The sequence below is a fragment of the Anopheles maculipalpis genome, chromosome 2RL, assembly GCF_943734695.1.
Source record: "Anopheles maculipalpis chromosome 2RL, idAnoMacuDA_375_x, whole genome shotgun sequence".
NCBI lineage: Eukaryota > Metazoa > Arthropoda > Insecta > Diptera > Culicidae > Anopheles > Anopheles maculipalpis.
Window position 1 is genome coordinate 85,732,643 of NC_064871.1, and position 21,686 is coordinate 85,754,328.

General features: G+C 45.1%; 1 protein-coding gene across 1 annotated transcript in view; it reads right to left on the reverse strand.

The window, feature by feature from the left end:
* Positions 1-16,855, reverse strand: part of LOC126567842 (uncharacterized) — a 238,417-nt gene extending 221,562 nt beyond the window's left edge. Inside the window, exon 1 of the mRNA XM_050224156.1 lies at positions 16,644-16,855. Within this exon, the coding sequence (XP_050080113.1) occupies positions 16,644-16,832 (189 nt within the window). The 5' untranslated portion in view covers positions 16,833-16,855. The remainder of the gene's footprint in view (positions 1-16,643) is intronic.
* Between the last annotated feature and the right edge of the window lie 4,831 nt (positions 16,856-21,686).

Sequence of the window (21,686 nt, forward strand, 5' to 3'; positions counted from 1 at the left end):
TCGCACATATCCCACCCTAGCACCTCCTCGTTCCCGGGTGAGATTACACTCTGTCCTGTGTTCTGTTTCAAATTGGGATAACCTGATGCCTACATACAGGCGTTGCTACCGTATGGTGGGATTGATGCATTCACACAAAACTTCAGTTCAATCGGAATAAACGTAATCCCGGTCGCGTAATATGTCCATTCCCGGGGCCCCATTCTCTAACAGCCTAACAAACCAGTGTTTCAAACTCAATTTAACACCAAAAAACACATTCTGCCCAGGGATTTGGTCCTCTTTTGCCAAGCCCAAACGAGGGGAGTTTTGATTTCCATCCATCCGTTGAACCCATGCACAACCCAGTGCACAGCAGTTGGGAATAAATTCCTTTCGCATCGATGAAGCCAACCATTTTCCATCATCGCTTCCCTGCACTAAAACAGAGGAAGGGAGAGAGAGCACAGATGATGACTTTTTAACGTGTAGCGCAGGCACATCCTGGCACGCTTGTTACGACCCGGACAAAGTTGTAGCAAAACATTTGCCCGTGCACGTCGGTTTTTCTCCTGCCGGCAAAGCCCACTCGGTGTAATTCCTCGGATTTCATTAAAGGCTTTGCGTTGCAATATCCCGATTTGGTCCCCGAAATCCGGGGCAGCGTGTGTGACAGGTGAGCATTACGAATTCCTTCTGTCCCGGAAGTTGTGACCTGCGACATTCCACACCCGAGATGGGGAGTGGGAGAGAGAAAGAGAGGCAGTACAAAAAAAAATCTGGAACTCAGATAGGGTTTCGACGGTCGAAAGTCTGTGTGCTGTGGCCTTCCGAACACAATTTCCAAACCGAAGGGCAATGTCTGGTGTTGGTCAAGATAGTGGTTAGACAAGGGTGTGTATGTGTGTATGGTTGTATCTCGACATTTTGAGTTGAAACCACTCGAAAAGACAACATTTCCAACTGTTGGACTAGTTGGAGCGGAAACCCGTCACACCAACGCCTGGTACGCGTATCCTATACGTCGAGATGGAAAAAGGTTTTCTCTCCGTCTCTCTCTGGGCTTAAGTGTTCCCCTGTCACGTCCAGTGCCGTAGGGTGGGTGGAGCAGTATAGGCGCGTTTTGTACAAAACAGAGCACTTAATTAATTTGTCAGGGCTGATGGACGATGTGAAGGTGAAGATTGTTAAGGCTTAACGGATGCAATTGACAGACGAGGATGGTACAGGGGTTACAAAAATTCATATTCCACACATTCGAACGAGCCAGCGAGCTGGTAGTGTGTACTCCACTCTATTCTGCGCCACAAATTATGTCATACCATTCCATCAAGGCGCAGGAAAAACAAGAAATTATAAACTAAGTGCAATTTAAATGCAAAAGCACATAGCCTCAAGTGCACGCTTGTCCTTGGCGAAACGAAACCGGCATTGCGATGATGCTGAACAGCCTGCACTGCAACTCCAGGCTGCAGTAGTAGAAGGAAAAGCAAAATAAGAATTCAGAAACAGTCTGGGTTGCATCGCACAAGGAAACTATTTGATTAAAAATTATGCAAAACAGCACAGTGCCGGGCAAAAGGGGCTACAAACAGAAAGGCGCCAAGAAAATGGACCACCACAAGGAAATAGTTTGTACGGGAGGTACCCGTGAGATAGGAATAATTCACAAGACGAAACAATGACACCAATACTTTTGAAAGCATGGCAGTAGTAGCTTCATCACCATCATCATCATCGTGATCATCGTGATCATCATCCCGAAGACATCTTTTACCAACTACAACTCATCTTGCTGTGCAGGACGCACACTAAATGTTTACCAACGTCTCCTGGAGCACTCTTGAAGCGATATTCCATGTTACGTTCAACAAACACGCACACACACACACACACAAGTGCGCAAATAGCAAACACGTTAACCCACACACCGAGACAAACCTTTTCACTATTACATCCTGCCCATTCCCATGTGAACTAAAATGGCATGATGGGGCAAAGGAAATGGGATTGAAAAATGATGCACTACATAAAACAAGCCCAGGACCGGTATATGACAGTTTCGGAGGACACTATCCTAACGGGGGGAAGGTGTGCGGGTGGAAAGGAAGTTGGAAGAGGTAGAGGAGTCCATCGTCTACTTCTTATACAGCGACGTATGCGGTTTGCGTGTGATCCCTTCCACACACTAGCTCCGTATCCTGGTCACGGCACCAGCAAGTCAGAAGTGGATTACGAAACTGTGGCGATGGATGGATGAGATGTGATGGTCCGGTTTCTATCCTTCACGTCCGAGAGTCCAGGGGAGACTTGGCCCGTTCAAGTACATAGTTTTGCTCTTTACTCAATGATTGAATTGGTTCGGTTTGTCCGGCACTCGGATAAGAGTAAGGGTACACACACACACGCAAAAAAGGGCCCCCAGAAACCGAAACAACCCCTTTACCGTAACGAAAAGGGGATCCCGAGTCGATAAAACAAGAGTCCGTACGTACGTGATGGAATGAATTCCTAACCTTTCTGCTTCTACTGCCGTTCTGCTGCCGTGTTCTTACATAACCTCACGTTTTCCGTTCGGTGAAAAGTGCCAACATTTACCGGACCGACTTAATTCACCTCACAAAAAAGAGCGCTCAATCAGAGAGGATCAGTTCGACCGGATGTGGAAAACGGTTAGTGATGAAACTGTGTCTATTAGGGGATGCATGCCTAAGGCAATAATGAGGGGAATAAACAAGATTTTGCCAGAAATGCCCCAATGCACTTTGATAATGGGCACGAGCGGTGAAGGCAACTGTAAACTATTTACTTTGGAGTTTGTAACTGTTTAAGATGCATAGCACACGATAGCCTTTAATCGATCGGGAATGTTTATACAGCGATTACTAACCGATACGGAACTTCGAACGAGTTCCGAGTTTGCCGCTACCTCGTTTACGATGCATGCAAATATTAAACACCACAGAAACAGGGGCTGAACGGTTTGGAAAAAAAAGACTCCACCGTCAGGAACTCTAGCCACACACAAAACAAACTTCCTCTCGGCTAGCTCTAGCCACAAATTGGAAACAAACAATCAGCTAAACAATCGCTCAACTACAACTACTGATTATTAAGCATAATCGTAAGCTCATTTGCGAACCTCATGCAACTCATTGGGGGTGTGTGTGTGTGTGTGCACACGCTTTGTTTGCGTTGCTCCGTGGTACGCACCAGTGTCCTGAATGTCTCAAACGGGGCACCCGCATTGATACCTGCGAATCGTACACCTTGACGCACCTATACCGGGGGCGATAACGGTGCGAGCTTCATTACAATTTACACTGCGCGTCAAATACGCGATTCCTCGCCCTATTTATCACCTTTCAACCTTCACCTTCGGCTCTATCCTATATGCCCACGGGACCTAGAAATTGTGAGCACCCGCGGTTCTAACGATGTAAGCTCAACCACGTGTCGCAAGGATGCCGTACACGTCCGGAGCTCGAGCGCCGTGTCATCGTCACTGTTTGCTGAGTAAATTGTCCCTACCACCAGCTATGAACACACACCTCTTCCGGCACGGCCCTGAAGCAGGAACTTTCGGAAATTAACTCCCAAAAACCCATTCGACCCCGTCAGTTGTTTGCTTAATTAATTAAACCGAATCGAACCAGCCCGGGCGGCACACAGGTCGTCGGGTTTGCCCTATTTCCCGATCCTGCGCCCCAAAACCCCACTGCTAAGAAATGGAGGACACCAACCAAAAACAAAAAAAATCGAGCCGGGGGTGTATGATTTGCTTGCACGACCTAATTTCGACGCGTCAAACACTGCGACACTGGAATATTGACAGGAAATAAAAAAAAAAAGGAAGTCAGCGAAGTACAGACAGCCACCGAAAGCAGCGCTTAATCAGCGCTGATGACGGGCGACGTTAAACTTCCTACGTTGGGTAGGCCTTCCTCAAAAAAAAGGCCTGCCATAAGCCTGTCGGTGGAATCGAGAGTAGAATTCCAATGCACGTATAACGAACCGCCATTTCTTTCGACCGTCAAGCAGCTATAACAAGCATGAAGAAAGCGTATGTCGACATTTGGAGATGATAATGAAATTTGGAACACAACACAATCAGAGGATTCTGCAAAATTGCCAACGAATTTTGGGTGTTATGTGAGTGTGGGAGTTCCGGGATGTTCTTGCCAACTTGCACACCATGTTCCCGATCCAATCATTTACAATCAGAAGACAATTAGCGTGTGTTTATGTATGCCCTCTACCCTGTTTTTGGCTCGGCGTACGGCGCTCAACGCCGTTAACAAACTACAAAGATTATCGATTAAAATGTTGCGCCTTCAGTTAATTAGCGCCGGTAAGGGAGACATTAATTGCTCATCGTCTCATCAGTGCTAAAGAGATTAAGGTGTAACATGCTCGATTACTGGCTTCCCCAGTAAGACGTCACAAACTCACCAGCCAAATTGAAGAAGAGTTCCGTGATCTCCTGCGGTGGAGAAATTCCCTTCGATACAGAACCAATGTATTATGTGTACTTTAAAACGGAAGCTCTCCAAGGCTTTTCTTGTTTTTTTTTTAAGACTTCGTCTAAGCGTTTTATTCCTATTGGCAGCGGAGGGAAAGAGACTTCGAAAAGACCATTATCTAGAACTTTGTCGGAAAAGGTGTGACGAAACGGGGCAAACTTTTAATTAAAAACTCTCACCTCTAGGCCAGGTATAACACTTGCTGCAGCGCACCAAAATACGAGAAATGCTCTTCTTGGTCAAGGAGTTGCTTTCGTTTTCTACCTTCCTATTCTAGCGACTGCCGGTGGTCACCAGAACACTCACACACCAAACTATGGAAGACTTTTCCACTTTTCCACTTTCCCAATTGATTGTTCAATCGGGTCAATGGGAAACAATCCCGCAGGAGAACCGTTCCTCGAAATGCGAAACAATAAGAAATATTCTTTACCGCCATTTTCTGGTTTCGCTGTTTTTATTTCCCCTCTTTGTGCGCTAACCATTTTGTACGTCCACTTCAGCGTTGCAAAGTTCATCTTGACGTTTCGCTGTTAGATGAAAACTTTCTCGTCTACGGTATCCGAAACTAGTTCCGGGTGCTTTCTTTATGTTTGTTGCTGCAAAAGCTCATTTGTGGAGGAGTGTGGTTGACCGCACTACCGGGCAAAAATGGAGTGTCCAATTTTGCCTGCGTGGCACAATTCAATCTGAAATGTCCGTTGTTTTATTCCCACTCCGCTCATATCGAGGTAATGGTAGGTGATTGCTACTCTTGCCATTAGAAGAACAGGTAATTTTTATTAACCAGATTTAAGAAATTCACGAAGCATTCTCTTCGTCCATTTACGTCTAATTTATTCAATATACTAAGTTTAATAAGGAAATAAACGGCACTATCTAATATTCCTAGCAAAAAAGTGTCAAGTACAAAGAAGCTGGAACGCAACAATAGCACAATTTCCCAGAGCACACCACAAATGGCTCCCTCTATCGATGAAAAATGAGACTAAACGACGTGACGTATGTTTTTGATGTGACCCGATAGTGCTGACCCGATAGCTTTCTCGACGCATCACACGATGTCGTATGTTATCCCCGATGCAAGTCCGCTTATGCGAACATAAATTCAACCATAAAGGAATGCCCTACGGACAATGTCCAGAACGCTCTGTCCCGGCGCCACCCGTAACGCACGTCTTTGGACCCGCTGCTCCATGGATGTTGAAGGAGCGCGATCTTCAGTGTCTGATCCGATAACGATACCGACTAGCTGGCGGGAACTTCAACAGTATGTCGTTTGCTGCATTCTGATTATCGACCAAACGAAGATGTACGAGTTCCCACAGAAACTCACGGTACCGCCATCGCCAACACGGTGGGGCCGGTGGTACGGGCGGTCCAAAAACAAATGCGCAACTTGGCATGCCTTCTTCTCGGGGCATGTCGAAAGATGGATTACGGCTGTCGAGATCAGACATTTGCATTCCTTTCCCCTGCCTCCGGGACTTTTTTTGGCTCTTTCCTTCATGGCTGCTGTGTGTCCGGGCCAATCGTGAACCAAACCCGGAAGTGGAGTCGAATATGTGCACTGATTTAAAACCCCCGAAGAGCAAGAAATGTGGACCGTATGCAAAGCGTACGTTCGTCCTTAAACCAACACTAATCTATCCCTGGGAATGGGTAGCTATCGCCTGCCGAGCATCAACACCACTCTCCATGCACATCGGTCGAAGAACGCCAGTCCTGGTTGGCTGATGAAGTTTTGCCCTTGGTGAAGGAGGTGTGAGACCGTTAAAGGCATCCGATGCCCGGTATCGGACAGGTAACTGGACAGGGTTGGGGGAGAGGTGTTGGAACACATTTCACACCTTCGTCTTACCAAACCAGCCTGCTTGCTCCCACTGCTGCCATGGGTTTGTTATGGAAGTTATGGATTTGGCAATTGTGAAACATGGCTAATCTGTTCAATCTGTTTTCTGTTCGGAAATTTATAGATTCGAACAGAAGATTAATTGATGAGGTGCTGTGGGAAAACTCCACACGTTTTTAAACACGTTCCGAGTTCCGGGCTGCACTCCAACTCCGCTGCCGTTTTGCGGAGGGAGAAATAATGTGTTCCTAAACCCAACCGAAAGGTGAGCGTGTTTGGATAGTTGAAGCCTTCGAACGCTCCAGGAAAAACAGACACCTTGACCGAAACCGGGTGCCGGGAAATACTTCGGAGTGTGAAGCGGAATAGGCAGGAGGTACGGTTAGATAAATTTCCTAAGATACATCCGAGCCTTCCTGTATGCGGTGACCAACCGGAGCGTGAAAGCAAACCCCAAAAACAGAGCACACAGACACATCGATGTACGTTCTTTCTACACCATCGCTCGGCCAGAGAAAGACGTGAGCATAAAACGAATGGCCCATCGCAATGCGCCTGAATGTGAGTCCTCCGGGTCACATCCCATACTTATCACGGGTTCAATAGGGCGAGTGTTGATACTGGCCATCAGATAAAACGAAAGGGTCAACAACAATGAAAAAGAAGCATCATGCCGAAACGAAAGAAAGAACCTCCGGAAGTGCTGATGGCATTTTTTTTTTTATGTTGGAAGTGAAGAGATCTTCATTTCAAGCTCAATCTCGAAGAAACATTGTATGAGCAAGAACACGCAGCATTCTTGGAAACTCGGCATAAAATGGTGCTAAGACCGATTTCTAGTCTTCGAAACACAAGCTTCTACCTGTCTGCTCGAGCTCCGTTAAATGTTCAATGTCCAAAATTTACAACACAGTGTGTGGGTAGGCTCATAATTGCATAAAAAATACCCTTAATTCCTTTTAAAAAAAAACATTAAAGTACCAATTCTTCGCAGCGAGTCATCGTTGGGCATCTATGTAGCACCTCCTAGAATGCTCAAGCTTCCCACAGACGGGAAAAAACAACCAAATCCACTCCATCAAGCGGATTTGCGTCTCATCTATTAAACAATAGTTCATTCAGACGGACGACCACTATCGACACACCTACGCGCCGTCGCGTTTCGGTTAACGACTCTTCAAGATATTAATCCCCATGCTTGGTGGAGAAGGCAGCCTCCGTAGAGATCGTAGAGATCTGTCCGCTGTGTCACTACCCGTTAAAGTGTTTAATGGCGTCATTAAATGGACATCCTCGAAATCTGCCCCTCAGAAATTCACTAAGCAATCGGAATCATCCGTTTTTGTTGCTGCGGTAGAATCAAATTTATTCATCACGACCAAAGTCACCGGTGAGAGGCGTTGATGAGCCAAACCAAGAACACCCAGCCCAGACTTTGCTGTCATCGCGTGGCAGATCGAGACCCACATACGAGCTCCACACACACACACACAGCCCGGCATTGATCCAGATTCGGTCGAGCGATCACCGTTTCTTCCGGCGACGTTTAATGGCGCGCGTGCGTGGGTGACCGGTGTAGATGGTCCGCCAGTGACTAACCATCGGTCCAATAAATTAGCAGCTCACGGTCCAGGCCGCATAAAAAAAAAAACCGCAATAATTGTGTGTGTACGGGCGGGCTGTCGAGCGGAACCAACGGTTATGCAAACATGACGCAATGTATGGAGGAAGCCACAAGCGTCACGCTTGCGGTTGCGCCAGCAAAGATCGCCGTGGAACTGTCATCGGATTTTTTGCAAACCATGGAAGAAGAATTGTCGCGAAGACGCGTGGAAAGCGAACGAGAGGGTCCCTCCGCTAATCATTATGTTTGCAAACTCACGAGACTGTAATCAGATGCGTTCGTACCGCTTGGGTCTTTGGGGCTTAACATTCAATTCTAGACGCAGAGAAGTTCAAGTACACCACACAAAAAAAAAAAGTAATGGCTAAAACATGCTGACTACAGCAATTAAACTTCCAACTCCAGAGTTCTGAGTGATGGCAACTTCTTCGAACTTGCCAATGATCCCGATTAAGTCCCACACCGGTGATTAATGATGTTGTTATGTGTGATGTAATTATCAAACATAGTCCACACCCGGTACCCGGGTGGGCTCTGCCACAAACGCAGGTGGCTAATGAAGTTAGCACACACCGTTTAAAGGGACCGATTAAATAAAGATTTGATGGACTGGGCTGGTCGTCGTCGGTGGTGCGATGTTGTTGGTGATTATCATTCCATCTTCTGTGTGGTTTTACTAAGGTCAAACAATTAAAAAACTATCATAAGCATGATTGAACAGCTTAATTAATTTTAATGAGCTTATTGTATATTCGACGAGTGCAGCGTTCATAGGTGTTTACTGCTGATAATGTACCGCTTGAGGCATTGGAATTTACAAGCTTACACCCCACGAAAGACACAAAGACTACCGATTGATGTCTTCAATTTTTATACGCTCTCGGAAACGAATTTCTGGAACTATTCATCATTCATTTGACAAGCTGCATGGTACACTGTTTCCATCCATCCTCGAGGCAATAGTAGTCAGCCATTAATTCATAAAAAAAAACCCCGCCATCAACCACAAGCGTGGAAAAATCACTTGTAAACGGAAGAACAATAGCCCCTCGAGATGCTGCTGTCACATTTCATACCCTCATGTTCTCAGCTGTGATGGAAAATGAACGTCAAGAATCACGACGGACGATGATGGGACGTTGTCACACATACCCTGGTACCACAACCACTCTTCATCATCTCTCCCAAGCATTGATATAGTCAACGCTGAAGTCGCTTTTCGTCAAAAGCTCGGTAAGCTTATAATGAAATAGAGAACACGTTCATGCCATCCGGATCAACCGAAGGACCGCGCACCACACACGTAAAGGCGAACTTGCTTGGCCAACGATGGCTACACAAAATGAAACTAATCAATTGACCATAACGGAACGAAAAATGGAACGGAATTGAAAGCAGCAGCGGCAATTCACCAAAAAGAAAAGCGACGAAAACTCCTACATTTCATCTTGCTCGATGAAATTTGTTTCATTTTTTCCTCCACCATTTGCTGTGTTGATGCCGAAAACCCCCATATCGAAAAAATACACCCAAAAGACATGACGACAGTCCATACTCTCTGGGTGCATACCGAGACACAAGAATACGTAGAAAATAGAGCCACAACGACAAAAAACAACACCCCAGCGTCATACAGAAGGGAAGGATGCTTGTTGGCTGACAGCTGCCAGAAGCTGGTCCAGCTTTTGATGTGGTTGTGGCCCCGTTTTCCGAACCAACAACAATAGGAAGGACGTTTGGTGTCTGGTGGTCGCTCTCGTTGATTCGTTTGTGCTTTGTGTGTTGTGTGCTGCATCAAAACCCAAACACATACACATCACTGCACTTTCAATTGGTGAGGTTGAGTAGCAAAAAAAAAAAAAAGGACGTAGGGCAAGTCACTGCAGAAGATGCAGTGAGTTGTAACAAATGTACAAACACACGCACACATACATAGAGGCCTGTTTGATGTGACTCGGGTTCGAATGAAGGCAGAAGGAAGTGGATGTATTTTTGTTTATGTTGCTTTAAAGTGCTTCTAGAACGTTTGATCAGTGATTTATAAGAAAAACATCCTTTAAACAGGGTTGAGGCGTTACTTTTTCTTTCAGCCAAACGTAGCGCCTGAAAGCATGCAATGCTACATTTCAAAAGCAATTTTCGGAGCGATTGGAACTAAACGGCAGTGTTTTTTTTTGGTGCTATTGGTTTTCAAAATTTCTGCATTGCATTTTTTGGCACAATAGTTGAAGCAGGATTTGATAAAGCTGTTTGATATTTTAAATTATTGATTAAAATCCCTTTTTTTCACTATGAGCAGCTTAGCTGCTATTATTCTAAGCTTGACAATTGTTTGTCGTTAAAATGTTTTAAGACTTTATAAAATGATTGAAAAAGTAAGTTAAAATCGAGGCATTTAATTGTATTAACAAAAACCAGAACTTAAATAAACAAATTATTTCAAAATTTAAATGCATCATTCTCGAAGCATCAATCAAAACGTTCAACCACAAAAATGACAAAAAACGCTTCCAAAGAGCTAGCTTTGCAAAGGCATAAATTCGAGAAAAAAAAAATCTTCAATAAGCGCTTGGATGCATGTAATTCCCATTTTTGGAAGTAATTTGTCTGTGGTGTGTTTTTTTTTCTTCTATCGAATACATGGAACAATTTATGATCAAAAGAAAAGCTGGATATCATTAGAAACCTTCATGAAACAGTAACGAAATGAATTATTGTTTTTTATCCTTAAGCCTGAAAGTATGCCATTAAAAAAAAAAATATTTGTAATGAAAGTTTATGTATTTAAACGCACGAATAGCAAGCATTTTGGCTTGCTCTTTAGCGTTATGGCAAAGAAATAAACTACCACAAGACTCGACGCAAGACCTTAAAGTTCACGCAAACCATGCAACTGCTCACCACAAGACAGTCAAATGTCCTGAAGGCATCTGTCGCTTTAGTAACGTCCAAACGCACAATTTTGATGCACAAAACTTTCCCTTATCCACAGAGAGCGATCAAGGTTTTAGATTTCTTTTTTTCTCTTCGAGAGTTTTGTGTGCCTGCCCCAACAACCAAACAACAACAGCGATAAAACAACCCAAAACTCTGGGAAATCTTGGTGCCTGTCGCTAAAGTCGCTACAAATGTCATAATTCATAATGGCGCCAACTGTAAGCAGTACACGGTAATAGCGACACACACACACACCTTATTGCCTACCGGGAGAAAAATGTCGGAGTTGTTACACCTACACCTGTGGTAGGGATGGATTCGCGGAAGCCTCCGAAGCCAGATGGAGCCGCCTGGTGGTTTGATAAAACTCGTCACCAAAAAATGACCTTCCTCTGCTCTTTTCCAGCCATCGCTGTCTGGCGGTGGATGGAAGAAAGCGTACCATGACATCGTGTACCGGGCAAGTGTCAGCCGTACACGAAAACTCATCCCAACCATTGGGAAATGTTCTTAGAGAAGGGATGAACGGAAGCGGTAACAACAACAAAAAAAAAAACAGGCAACACAACAACATCAACCCCGCGGGCGGCATGTTGATGCTTTGTACTGCTATCCGCTATCTCAAAAGCCTCCTGTTTTCCCCGGAACCTACCTCCCCTCGTCCCCTTCCCCTCATCGGAATCGTGTGGTCGGTTTCTATCCACCCTCTCGCCCGGGGAAAACCGGAAGCGCATTCTGCTCTTGCCTGCCTTCTCAAAAGAATGTCCTTTTGCGCTATCAGTTCTCGGGGTTCTCGTGTTGTTTGGCTGAAGTGGAACCATTTCACTGTGCAGTCACACGTATACCGTGCGACATATCGTTGTTGAACCGCTGCCCTGTTTCCCCTTTCATCCATCCCTCGCCATCCGAAATCTACAATGAATAGAGGAGAATTTCCGGTTCCGGGACACACTAGCGAAAGAGAGATAAAGGTAATGCAACCCAGCGCAAGGCAAATCTTCGTCATGTGTGTGTGTGTGCGCGGGGGGTTGTTTCGCATTCCGAGCGACAGATAGAATCGTACACACAATCTCACCTCATCCTTTCCACGCCCGCTCCTACTGCTGGTACACGTACCGTGTGGAAGCATGAGTGACATTATCCCGAAGGCCTTCTCGTCACTGCCTGCCTACCGCTTCTGCCAGTGCTTTCCATAAAGAGCGGGACTCTTCGCACTCGTTTGTCGCGTCAAAAGGGCGGAAAAATGTGAAAAAGCGTCGGTGGTTTATGTTTTGATAGCATGAGCACCACCACCCAGCCACCAACCAAGTACCAACCACACACACACACACACACACACACACACACACACACACATTGTGCCGTGTCAAAATGGTATAAACGAAACGAAGTACCAGCCGGGAAAGTGCTTTCTGGGGCTGGACGGGCACAGGACTGGGAAGAAAAATGGTATTAAAACTCTTAACAGGTTTTTCCCGGTTTTTCTCTTCGATTTCTCTCTCTCTCTCTTTCTTACACACTCTCATACGCTTTTCTTTTTGCAATCTTTTCACTCACTGTGCGCACGAGACTATAGCATTGACCTAACCCGGGTGAGGTGAAGGAGTTCCCTTCACCGGGGTTTTTATTATCCGTGATTTTTATCTTTACCTTTTCCCTACCAGGATACCAAAACAGTCAACGATTGGAGCAGGACTACCACCACCACCACCCCCACCATCTCGGCTTGTTATTATTATTTATAACCTTAGGCCTTCTCCTAGCTGGTGGTAGTCACACAGCTCGAGGGGGATGGGCGAACCGAGACCATTACTGTTATGCTCACTCATTTATGTTTGGCTTGGTGCTGGAGTTTAAGGCGCCGCAGCACGAAACGGAAGGTAAATGCCCAAGAGGACGGGACGTTGCCCGGTAAACGAGAACAAGGAAAAGCGCTTTCACCTTTTTCCTTGTGCTTTTGTGTGCAGAAAATTCCCCTGGGAGAAAGGCGGTTGGAAAGCGAACCTCACCCACTTACGCTCTCCCCCTTCCTCGCGCACACCTCTTTTTTGGCCCCCAGGAAGCTGACAGGAAATTCTTGACGTTGTAATTGCGAAACAAAGCCTCGACAACGAATGCGAAACTACATTGTGCTCAGACGGGTAGATGTGTGTGTGTGTCTCGGTGTGTTTTTCACCGGATGGAGAGTGTTGGAAAATGGTTACTTTTCACACCCGGAAGTGACCGAGGTGCCACAGTTGAAATCGTTCGTTCGCCACCCGCGTGTTAACCGTGGCAAGGTTTCTTTTTAGCAATATCATCCCGGGCAATCGTCCGGTCCGGAGCGCGGAGAATAAGGCTGCTCGAAGGGCAAAGGGCTTGTTAGAAAAAGGCTGGCGCACATTAATACCGCTGTGGTTGTGGTGTATGATTTAATGATATTGCCCGTAAGGTAATGAGAAGTGTTTCTTCAAGTATGCTCTTCGATGAAGATGTTTAAATTGTGCAGAGAGAAGTGTAAAGTGCAATAGTGGTTAGGTTATGTACCGGATGAAGGAAGATCAGAGTATGAATCGATGCATGTTTTAAGTTGAAAAGAAAAGATAACAATTCTAATTAACCAAATCAATAAGCGTGACTAAACGGTTTGAAACAATTGAGAATAAAAATCCAAAAACAAAACAAAAAAAGGTAATAAATTTATAAAAAATTACACAAAATAGATTGAATATTTTTCTAGTATTTAAAAATAGCAAAAAACAAAGCAAATCAAACAAAATATAGGAAAAAAAATACCAATAAATAAAATGGATTACAAATTTCGAAATCAATTGATTATAAGTCATCATAACAAGAAGTACTTGAAATACTAATGAACAAACTACAATTTTGACATATCAGGACAACCGAACAATGATGCAAAATAACATCAAAGACTTATTTAACCAAATGCTTCACTAATTGTACTAATCCTCGTGTATTTCTGTCCCCTTCTTGAGCAATTCAAAACCTAAACCATTCTCCATACTAATTGCACACCAATCGAACTCAGAACGCTCCTCCTCATGCAACAACCCTTTACGAAACAAGCTGCTTCAGCAGCGACAAATCAACGAATATCACAAGCGCTCAAGAATCAGAAACCATCACAATGGATTACTTGGTATGGAAAATATTTCGCGTGGAATCGCAGCCGCCCAAAATCCGACCTCGGCAGCACTGCACAAATCACTTATCAATTATGCGACCCGGGACAGAGCCGAAGGGGGCAGACATCTGTGTGTGTGCTGGATTAACAAAATTTCGCACAACCACCAGAGCCGACATTTGTGTGGATGTAGTAAGTATGCGATTGCATTCAGCGTAACCGTAACCTCTCCTGCACTTGACTCGGTATGGTTTTCCTCGCTTTGTTTCACGCTCTTTGCTCGATTTCACTTGTTTTGCTCGATGCCGCACGGACGGAAGCGGACGCGTTTGATCCTTTAAAAAGTCCCCTTTCAACCTTCACGGAAGAAGGCGAAGAAAACAGTGTAGAGGATGAGGGATTTGCTGGAAATATCGACTCGAAACATAGCGTGTATCATGGCTCTGGTAGGCGAACATGTTGTTCCACACATCGAACGGTTTCGATACGAGAAAAAAAACCCCATCGAATCAAGCGTTTTACCATGCGTTCAAAGAGGACATACAATCCATGACATCCCCCCCCTCCCCCCACAACACACACACGCTCACTATGAACACTGAGTAACAGTGAGTGCAATCCTTTTTAATATACCGTACCAAGCAGGGAAGCATGGAGCATTCGGATATGGGATGAGGATTTTTCGGTTTTAATTCCACTCACAAACACACGCACCAACGTAGAATCGTGTCATGCTTTTCGTCGAGCGTATCGGTGTGGAAAACATTACCATCCATCAGATGCGTATATGTTGAAATATTCAACTTACACACACACACAAAAGTGCACACACCATCATTTCTAAGGTTTAGAATACCAATACCGCCGGAGAATGTGCGCGAATGTCCGGAAGTGGGACACCAACCGGAACCGGAGCGTCACAAACACCAGGCGTCTCCATCTCCTGTTCCCGGGGCCATTTTCCACCAAAAAAAAAAGCAGCCGCACAGCACGACAAGCATGCAAGTAAAATGGCTTCGTGAAGTGTCAGGAGGAGGTCATGACTGACAGGAGTTCTCGCCCATTCCTTTCCCGCCCATTCTGACTCGATTTCAAAATTCGTGCTCGTCAGAAAAACACACCCGGCTCTCCTAACATACGCCAAACGCAGCACACACATACACAGGCACGGCTCAAATTCAAATCGGAAGTCGTATCCATTTCCGAGCGTGTGTTCCCACCACGAATTTCCATCGAAGCAGAGGGGCTATTGATTTTTGGAACTCGAACTGTTTTAGAGCGCAAAGCGTTGGCGACGAATTTGGTGGAAGTAGAGGACAGGAACCGGGTGGGGGTATATATCGATTGACAGAAATGGGAAAGAAGAAGCATGATTAAATTTATCCCAAAAACGGTTATTGAATTGAAGCCAATGCTTCCGGTATTGAACACCGAAGGCTACTGTTGACCGATTGACTGCTACTCCCTACTCGAAAAACTGACCTGCGGTACCTGATGAACGGGGGATTCGAACGATGGAAAAATATACTACCGTTCGTGTTACACCGAAAATGAATGTGAGCGACCTCCAAACTCCAACACGGATGCGAACACTGGACCACTATTACTCTGACTTGATTAGCTGTACTAGGTGCTGTATCGCAGAGTTCCTTTCAAGTCTTCCGTTTCAGGTTCATTTTACAGCTCTAATTAACTCCAGCATCCACCATTCCGGGCGCTGAATGTGGATTTTCACTTCTACCGATACGCTTCCGGCAGAGTACAACTTCATTCACTACCCGAAAAAGACCGAATGGAAGAGTCAATTAGTGTACGGTTCTGTTCTGTTCAAGTAGTAATGGAACTCGACACACACGAAGATTATTCAACTCCGCAATGAGAGAGAGGGAAAGAGTGAGCCGAACGAAAAACATCACTAATTATTTAATCAATTCGAAAACATGTGCCGAAACTATGTTCAACATTCCGGTAAGCCTCAATGTCAACTTCGGAGGCTCCTTTCGAGAGAAGCACCAACAGTAACTTTTTTAACCCCTTTCACCTTTCACATAGCGTCGAAGCTAAGGACGCTTCGCTGCTCTCGCTTCCTAATTTTGGAATTATTATAATGCAAAAACTTTGCCCCCTTCGGTTTTACTCGGTCTACAGAATCCGGTGTTCGTGACGGTATAATCACCCCATTATCTCGACATGAGGTCTGGACATATTTTTTTTTGTGCCTCTTTCTGGTGGTATACATTCCAATGCACACGAGACCAAAAATGCCTGCATAGGGAGACAGCGTTTTGTATGGGGCAAGCTGTCGGATAGTTACTGTACTAGGTGTAGGACCTGCAGAGACATTGGGATATCATGAAGACTTCATTTTGGATACTGTCCAAAAATTGTTCAACTTTGAAGCTAGATATTGTGAAGGGATCTGGGAACGTAAAAGAACACATTTTGAATGTCATTGGTGTAAGATTGCTAGAATTCTGGAACGCATTTCATATAGACCACATCTTTTAAGTGTAGACTTGTAGTCGAACGTATAAAGCGATTGTAGGATTCTCTAATAAAACACATCATACCTAGTCTACAGGGTCATAGTATTGAACCTACCTTAATACTGTCGTAACACGCGGTCACGCGTCCGTTTTGTACTTCGACGTTTGCCGGCGGATGTGCGAACTTGCACTCGGTGTCCGGGCGGGAGCATTTGTTCCGCTGGTACTCCCGGCATACCTCCAGCTGCAGCCAGCGCGAATCTTTGCCGTTCAGTAGGTTGGTCATGTTTACCATAGCGGCCATAGCGTGTCGCTCAGGCAAATCGGAACACTTACACCACGGATCGCAACAAACAACCGACAACCCCGGAGGACGGTTTTGTCTACTAGCGGACCGGATGCTCGGTACCGGTGGCTGCTCAAGTGCGGTGGAACCGAACAGTGGACCACCTTAGAAACCTCCCGCTGCGGGGCAATATAATTTCTATAAATATCACAACGAAACTAACTCACACGCACCACAACATACGCGCGGCGTGTGATCGCTTCCTCCGACACTCGTCTACGATGGCTATTTGGTTGTGGTTGGTTAGAACAGGATGGCCCTGTTCTTAAGGACTTTTTCTTTTGCACAATAGACGCACTTTTTCGCACAAAACACTTGCTTCTGATACTTCCTTTTTTCTTCTTCTTCTTCCGGGACAAGGGCGTCACACACTTGGACTGGACTGTATTGTACCACACAAACGCTCACAAAATGCTGGATCTGCTGCTTTCTCAATCACAATTACACACACCCACAACAAAAAGGGCTAATCTTGCGCGTCGCAAAAAACACTAGACAACATCAAACACTGCCGCGATCTTCTATTCGGGAGAGGGGCTTATCACTCCAGCTCTCACGCACTCACGCACTTCGCACAGTGTGCTAATTGTTCCCAACCTTTTCTTCTTCCGATCGACCACACAGATGGGATGATGACTCTTGACACGCTTCACACTAACTTTCGCTTGTGGCAGCTGCTCTCTACTCGGAAGCTGACTAGCGGCTTTGGCGGCTTGGGCGCATATGGGAAGCGTTAAAGCAAGAGGCGCTCTGCTGTGGACTGTTTTGGGAGGTTTTCTTTTAACTGGGAGCTTTTCTTGGTGTCTGGCGGCTTGTAGAGCTTTACTAGGCAGGCTTTACGACGAGCGCACACTGGGAAAACATCTAGCAGGTGAACAACAGTGACAGTGCGTTTCTGTGTGTTTTTCTTAGTGTGTAGTGGGATGGGTTTGGATAAGAGAGACTAGAGTGTGTATATGTGTGTTTTGAAGGGATGTGTCTCTGAGTGTGTGTGTTTTTTTCTTCTATAATTGTTGAAGGTAACAGAAAAAATAGAGAAAGGACAATGAATGCGGAAAAAGCTGCGCAACCTTGGAATTTCTTGCAAGCAGTTCTGGGCGAAGGGATACGGGACGGCGATGCTCTTTCTCTAAATCGTGGAAACACACACACACACACGGGTAGGAGACAGACACACGGATTGATCGGTACTGTCTGAAAGGAGAAGAAGAGAAAGAAGTTTCATTAGTTGAAAGTATGTTAACGAAAATACATTTAAATATGAAAATCGAAGGATTTCTCTCTGATACGTCTCTACTCCGTTTCGAACATCAACTCCAAGGGGACAACAATTGTACAACTCGTAATTCCACCGAGGTGCAATAAAATTATTTTACCACACTGTTTAACGACACGCACGAGCCTAACAATAGCGATGGCCAATAAACGTATAAAAGTCTAAAAAATATTGAATGTTGGCAACCGAACGCAGGCAGGCTCCTAGAACCTGTATTATGCAAAAAAAATAATAATAATAAAGCGATTCAGGATCACTTTACCGACGTCACCACCGAACGCCGGAGAACAGGAGAAGCCATGTGACAAGCCAGCAATCGTCATAAATAATAAAAAGCGTCATTTAGCATGATCGTAAACTGCGTAACGCTTCCATCCGCAGAGCAGGGCATGAATATGAAATCATGTGTCGCTACAACATTACGCGCTCTGGGCGCCTGCATCAGAACCTAAGCTCCGATCGTTTAGGAATGCGTGCGGACGATTGTGATGGTGGTAGGGTTGATTTATATGTTTTTATTTGTCACCGTAATTTGTCTCAACCGCCTCCACCGGTGGTGCTCGCCATTTTTTTTTTGCCAGTGAGTGTGCGCGTCATGTGCGTAATGATTAGAATAATTTGAAGTATTTTTTACTCCCCGGACGAAGACTTAGAATTTTGAGATTGAAATTGCTCAAGACTTGTATCAAGCATAAATTTAAACGTCTCCAAGCTTTGCGAGTAGCCCAGTTTTCATTTACTATCACCTCTTCCAGAATCCAGACACCTCCAGAATCAGAGGAATCAGGATAGGTGCTAACTTTAAGCAAACTTCCAACCAACTGTATCATTTTTCTACTGTCACCAATAACATGTTTGTGTTGAATTGCATTGAAATGTACACCAGAGCTTCCCATTAGTTCCCATGTCCAGCACATGACACATCCGCCCGCTCCCATCCCAAAGTCTACCAGCCATCCTTGCCACACGTGTGACACCGTTCGGGACATTAAATCCAAACCAAACGCTAGCCAAACGAGCAGAAAACTGCTGATTTAGTTGCTGCCAACGTTTGTTTATTCCTCCCAACAGTTGACCTCGTGCTGTCGATCCTGATTTTTTTCCCTTCCTCCATCATGCTTTTGCATTTTTTATTCTACTTCTGTTTTCACACTTTCTCTACCAAACGGCTGCGTCCAGGCTCGGTGATGATGCAACGATGTTAAGCGAACGAAGCGAAAACACATGCTTGAGAGGATGTGTTGCTATCGCTGCACCGTCCTCATGTATGCACACAGATCAATGTTTGTTTGATCGACGTTGGATGATGTTGGGCAGTGTGCAGTCGACAATGAATAAACTAAAAAACCAACCCTCGCGTTCTCTTTCTCTGTCCGATCGGGCAGCCCGCACAACCTAACCACGGCCGTGTGTATGAGCGAAAGAGAGTTGTTTTTTTAATTAAGTTCAATTAAGAAAGTTCAACTTCAGATCTGCTTCTACACCGTGCAAGCCCCGTCGTATGTGCTCTGTTTCCGTTTGGAACGTTTTTCTGTTTCTTTTTTACGTGACTTCGTACAGAATGGCCACAAGTTTGATGGTTGCCGGTTGCAGCCGGGTGTTTAGATTGGAGATGATCTTTATTTCTTTATTGCCAACAGCACAGCCGAATGGTTGGGAGGGTTATCGTGATTTAATTGGTTTCCGCGCTGGCATCAAATAGTATTTCTATGGTTTTAGATTTTTTTTTTTGTCATTCAAATGCAGTTCAAAGAAGCATTATTTTTGTGGAATTTTAGAAAACACTTTAGTGGGTATATGATGTCATTCTATGATGTTTGAGCTATTGGATCACGAGCCCTTATTAACCTCAGCATGTAACTACATCAGCGTTCATCAATATAGGTCTTGAGACCCGTTGGTGACATGACTCCGATCGTATCTGGTTGACGGTTCTTTTGCAGTAAGGTTGGGCTCATTTTTTCTGGAGATCTCTCCGTGAATGCTTCGGTGTACTCCAGAGGGATCTCCCAGGATCCCAGGAATGTTTTCAACAGAATATCCTTCACAAGAACACAGTGATATTCTCAATTGGGCATTGAATTACCTCGGTAGAAACGATGTCTCAACTTAAAGCGCTAAAATCCAACAAATCAGTACCGCAACCGGATCTGACAAAACATCAAGAATAAACTATGATTAAGCTTGCTTAAAAATGACCTCACCGGTTGTCCCGAAATGGCAATATACGATTACCCGGTCTTCAACAATAATGACCGTTTCCACACAACCCACTGCTGGAATGAAGTGGAAGTGGAGCTGTATAATTTTGTGGCAGAAATAGGGTTGCATTCAATGTGGGACGCTAGAGGCAGCTAACAACTTGCCCCCCTCCCCAGGATCGATTAATAAGCTTTAAGGAGCGATCCGTGAATCCCTTTGTTTATTGTACGGATGGGAAATGCGCACACGGAAAAAAGACATACCGTTCGGAACTCGTGTAATATAAACGCTTCAAAATCGGTGCACACGCCACGGGGAAAAGGTAAACTGTTCCGCATATGTTTGTGTGTGTGTGTGTGTCTGTGGATTAGATCATGCAACGATCGTTGCCGTATTCGTGCGCTAGAACCAGTGTATGTGCTTAAGTCTCCAGCTCGGTTTTCAACCCGATTTGTGGGTGTAGTTGCCGAATGTAGGTTATGTTTATTTATTCGATACACGCAATATACCAGGAATCGGCCACATGGCTGGCCAATATAGGCTATTGCACGCAGTGCCATATTTTTTACTGATGCGTCTACTGCTTTCTCTCTCGTTCTATGGTTAATTTGAACACTGAAATCGCACGTTAAGTTAACTATATATGCCTCAGAATTTACTTCCATCATTTATTATCCCAATACGAGGAACTTCTGGACATCTTATTTAGCCCAAAGCGTTGGGAGTAGGATTTGGGACACCTTCTCGGTGACAAACTCTCACCGAAACTCTGCCATAATCCAATTAACAAACAAACCAACACGTCCTACAGTGACGCCTCCGATGCGAACGTCAAATATCCCAAGGTACTTATACGCTGCAACACTTGAACCGCCCACAATAAACTGGGCAAAGATTCGTCTGGCACACCGGCCGTATGCGTGGCGCACGTAAATATTGTGTTAATAATTTGTAATTGAGTGACCATGAACCGGGTCTGCCCCTTTCGTCCACAATCACCCATTCTCGCGGCCCGCTTCCATTGGAAAGCGTTCTGTGTGCGTTTGCTGTTTGCTTTACTACAGGCCTGTACATAACATACATCCCCCACCCCCACCCCCCCCTCCCCCAGCTTCACCGACCGATTGGGACTGTTAGCTGCTGATGATCGATCACCCACAGTACCCCTCAGGGGTAAAAGCGAATAAAATGCAAATATTTACTTCATTCATAAACATTACATACACGCTGCCCCCTGCGGTACAATGTTGCGCCAGCATTAGACCTGGAACTCGGCCGTTTCATAAAAACGTATGATTTAGTGGGGAAGGCTTTCGCTAATACTAACCCACTCC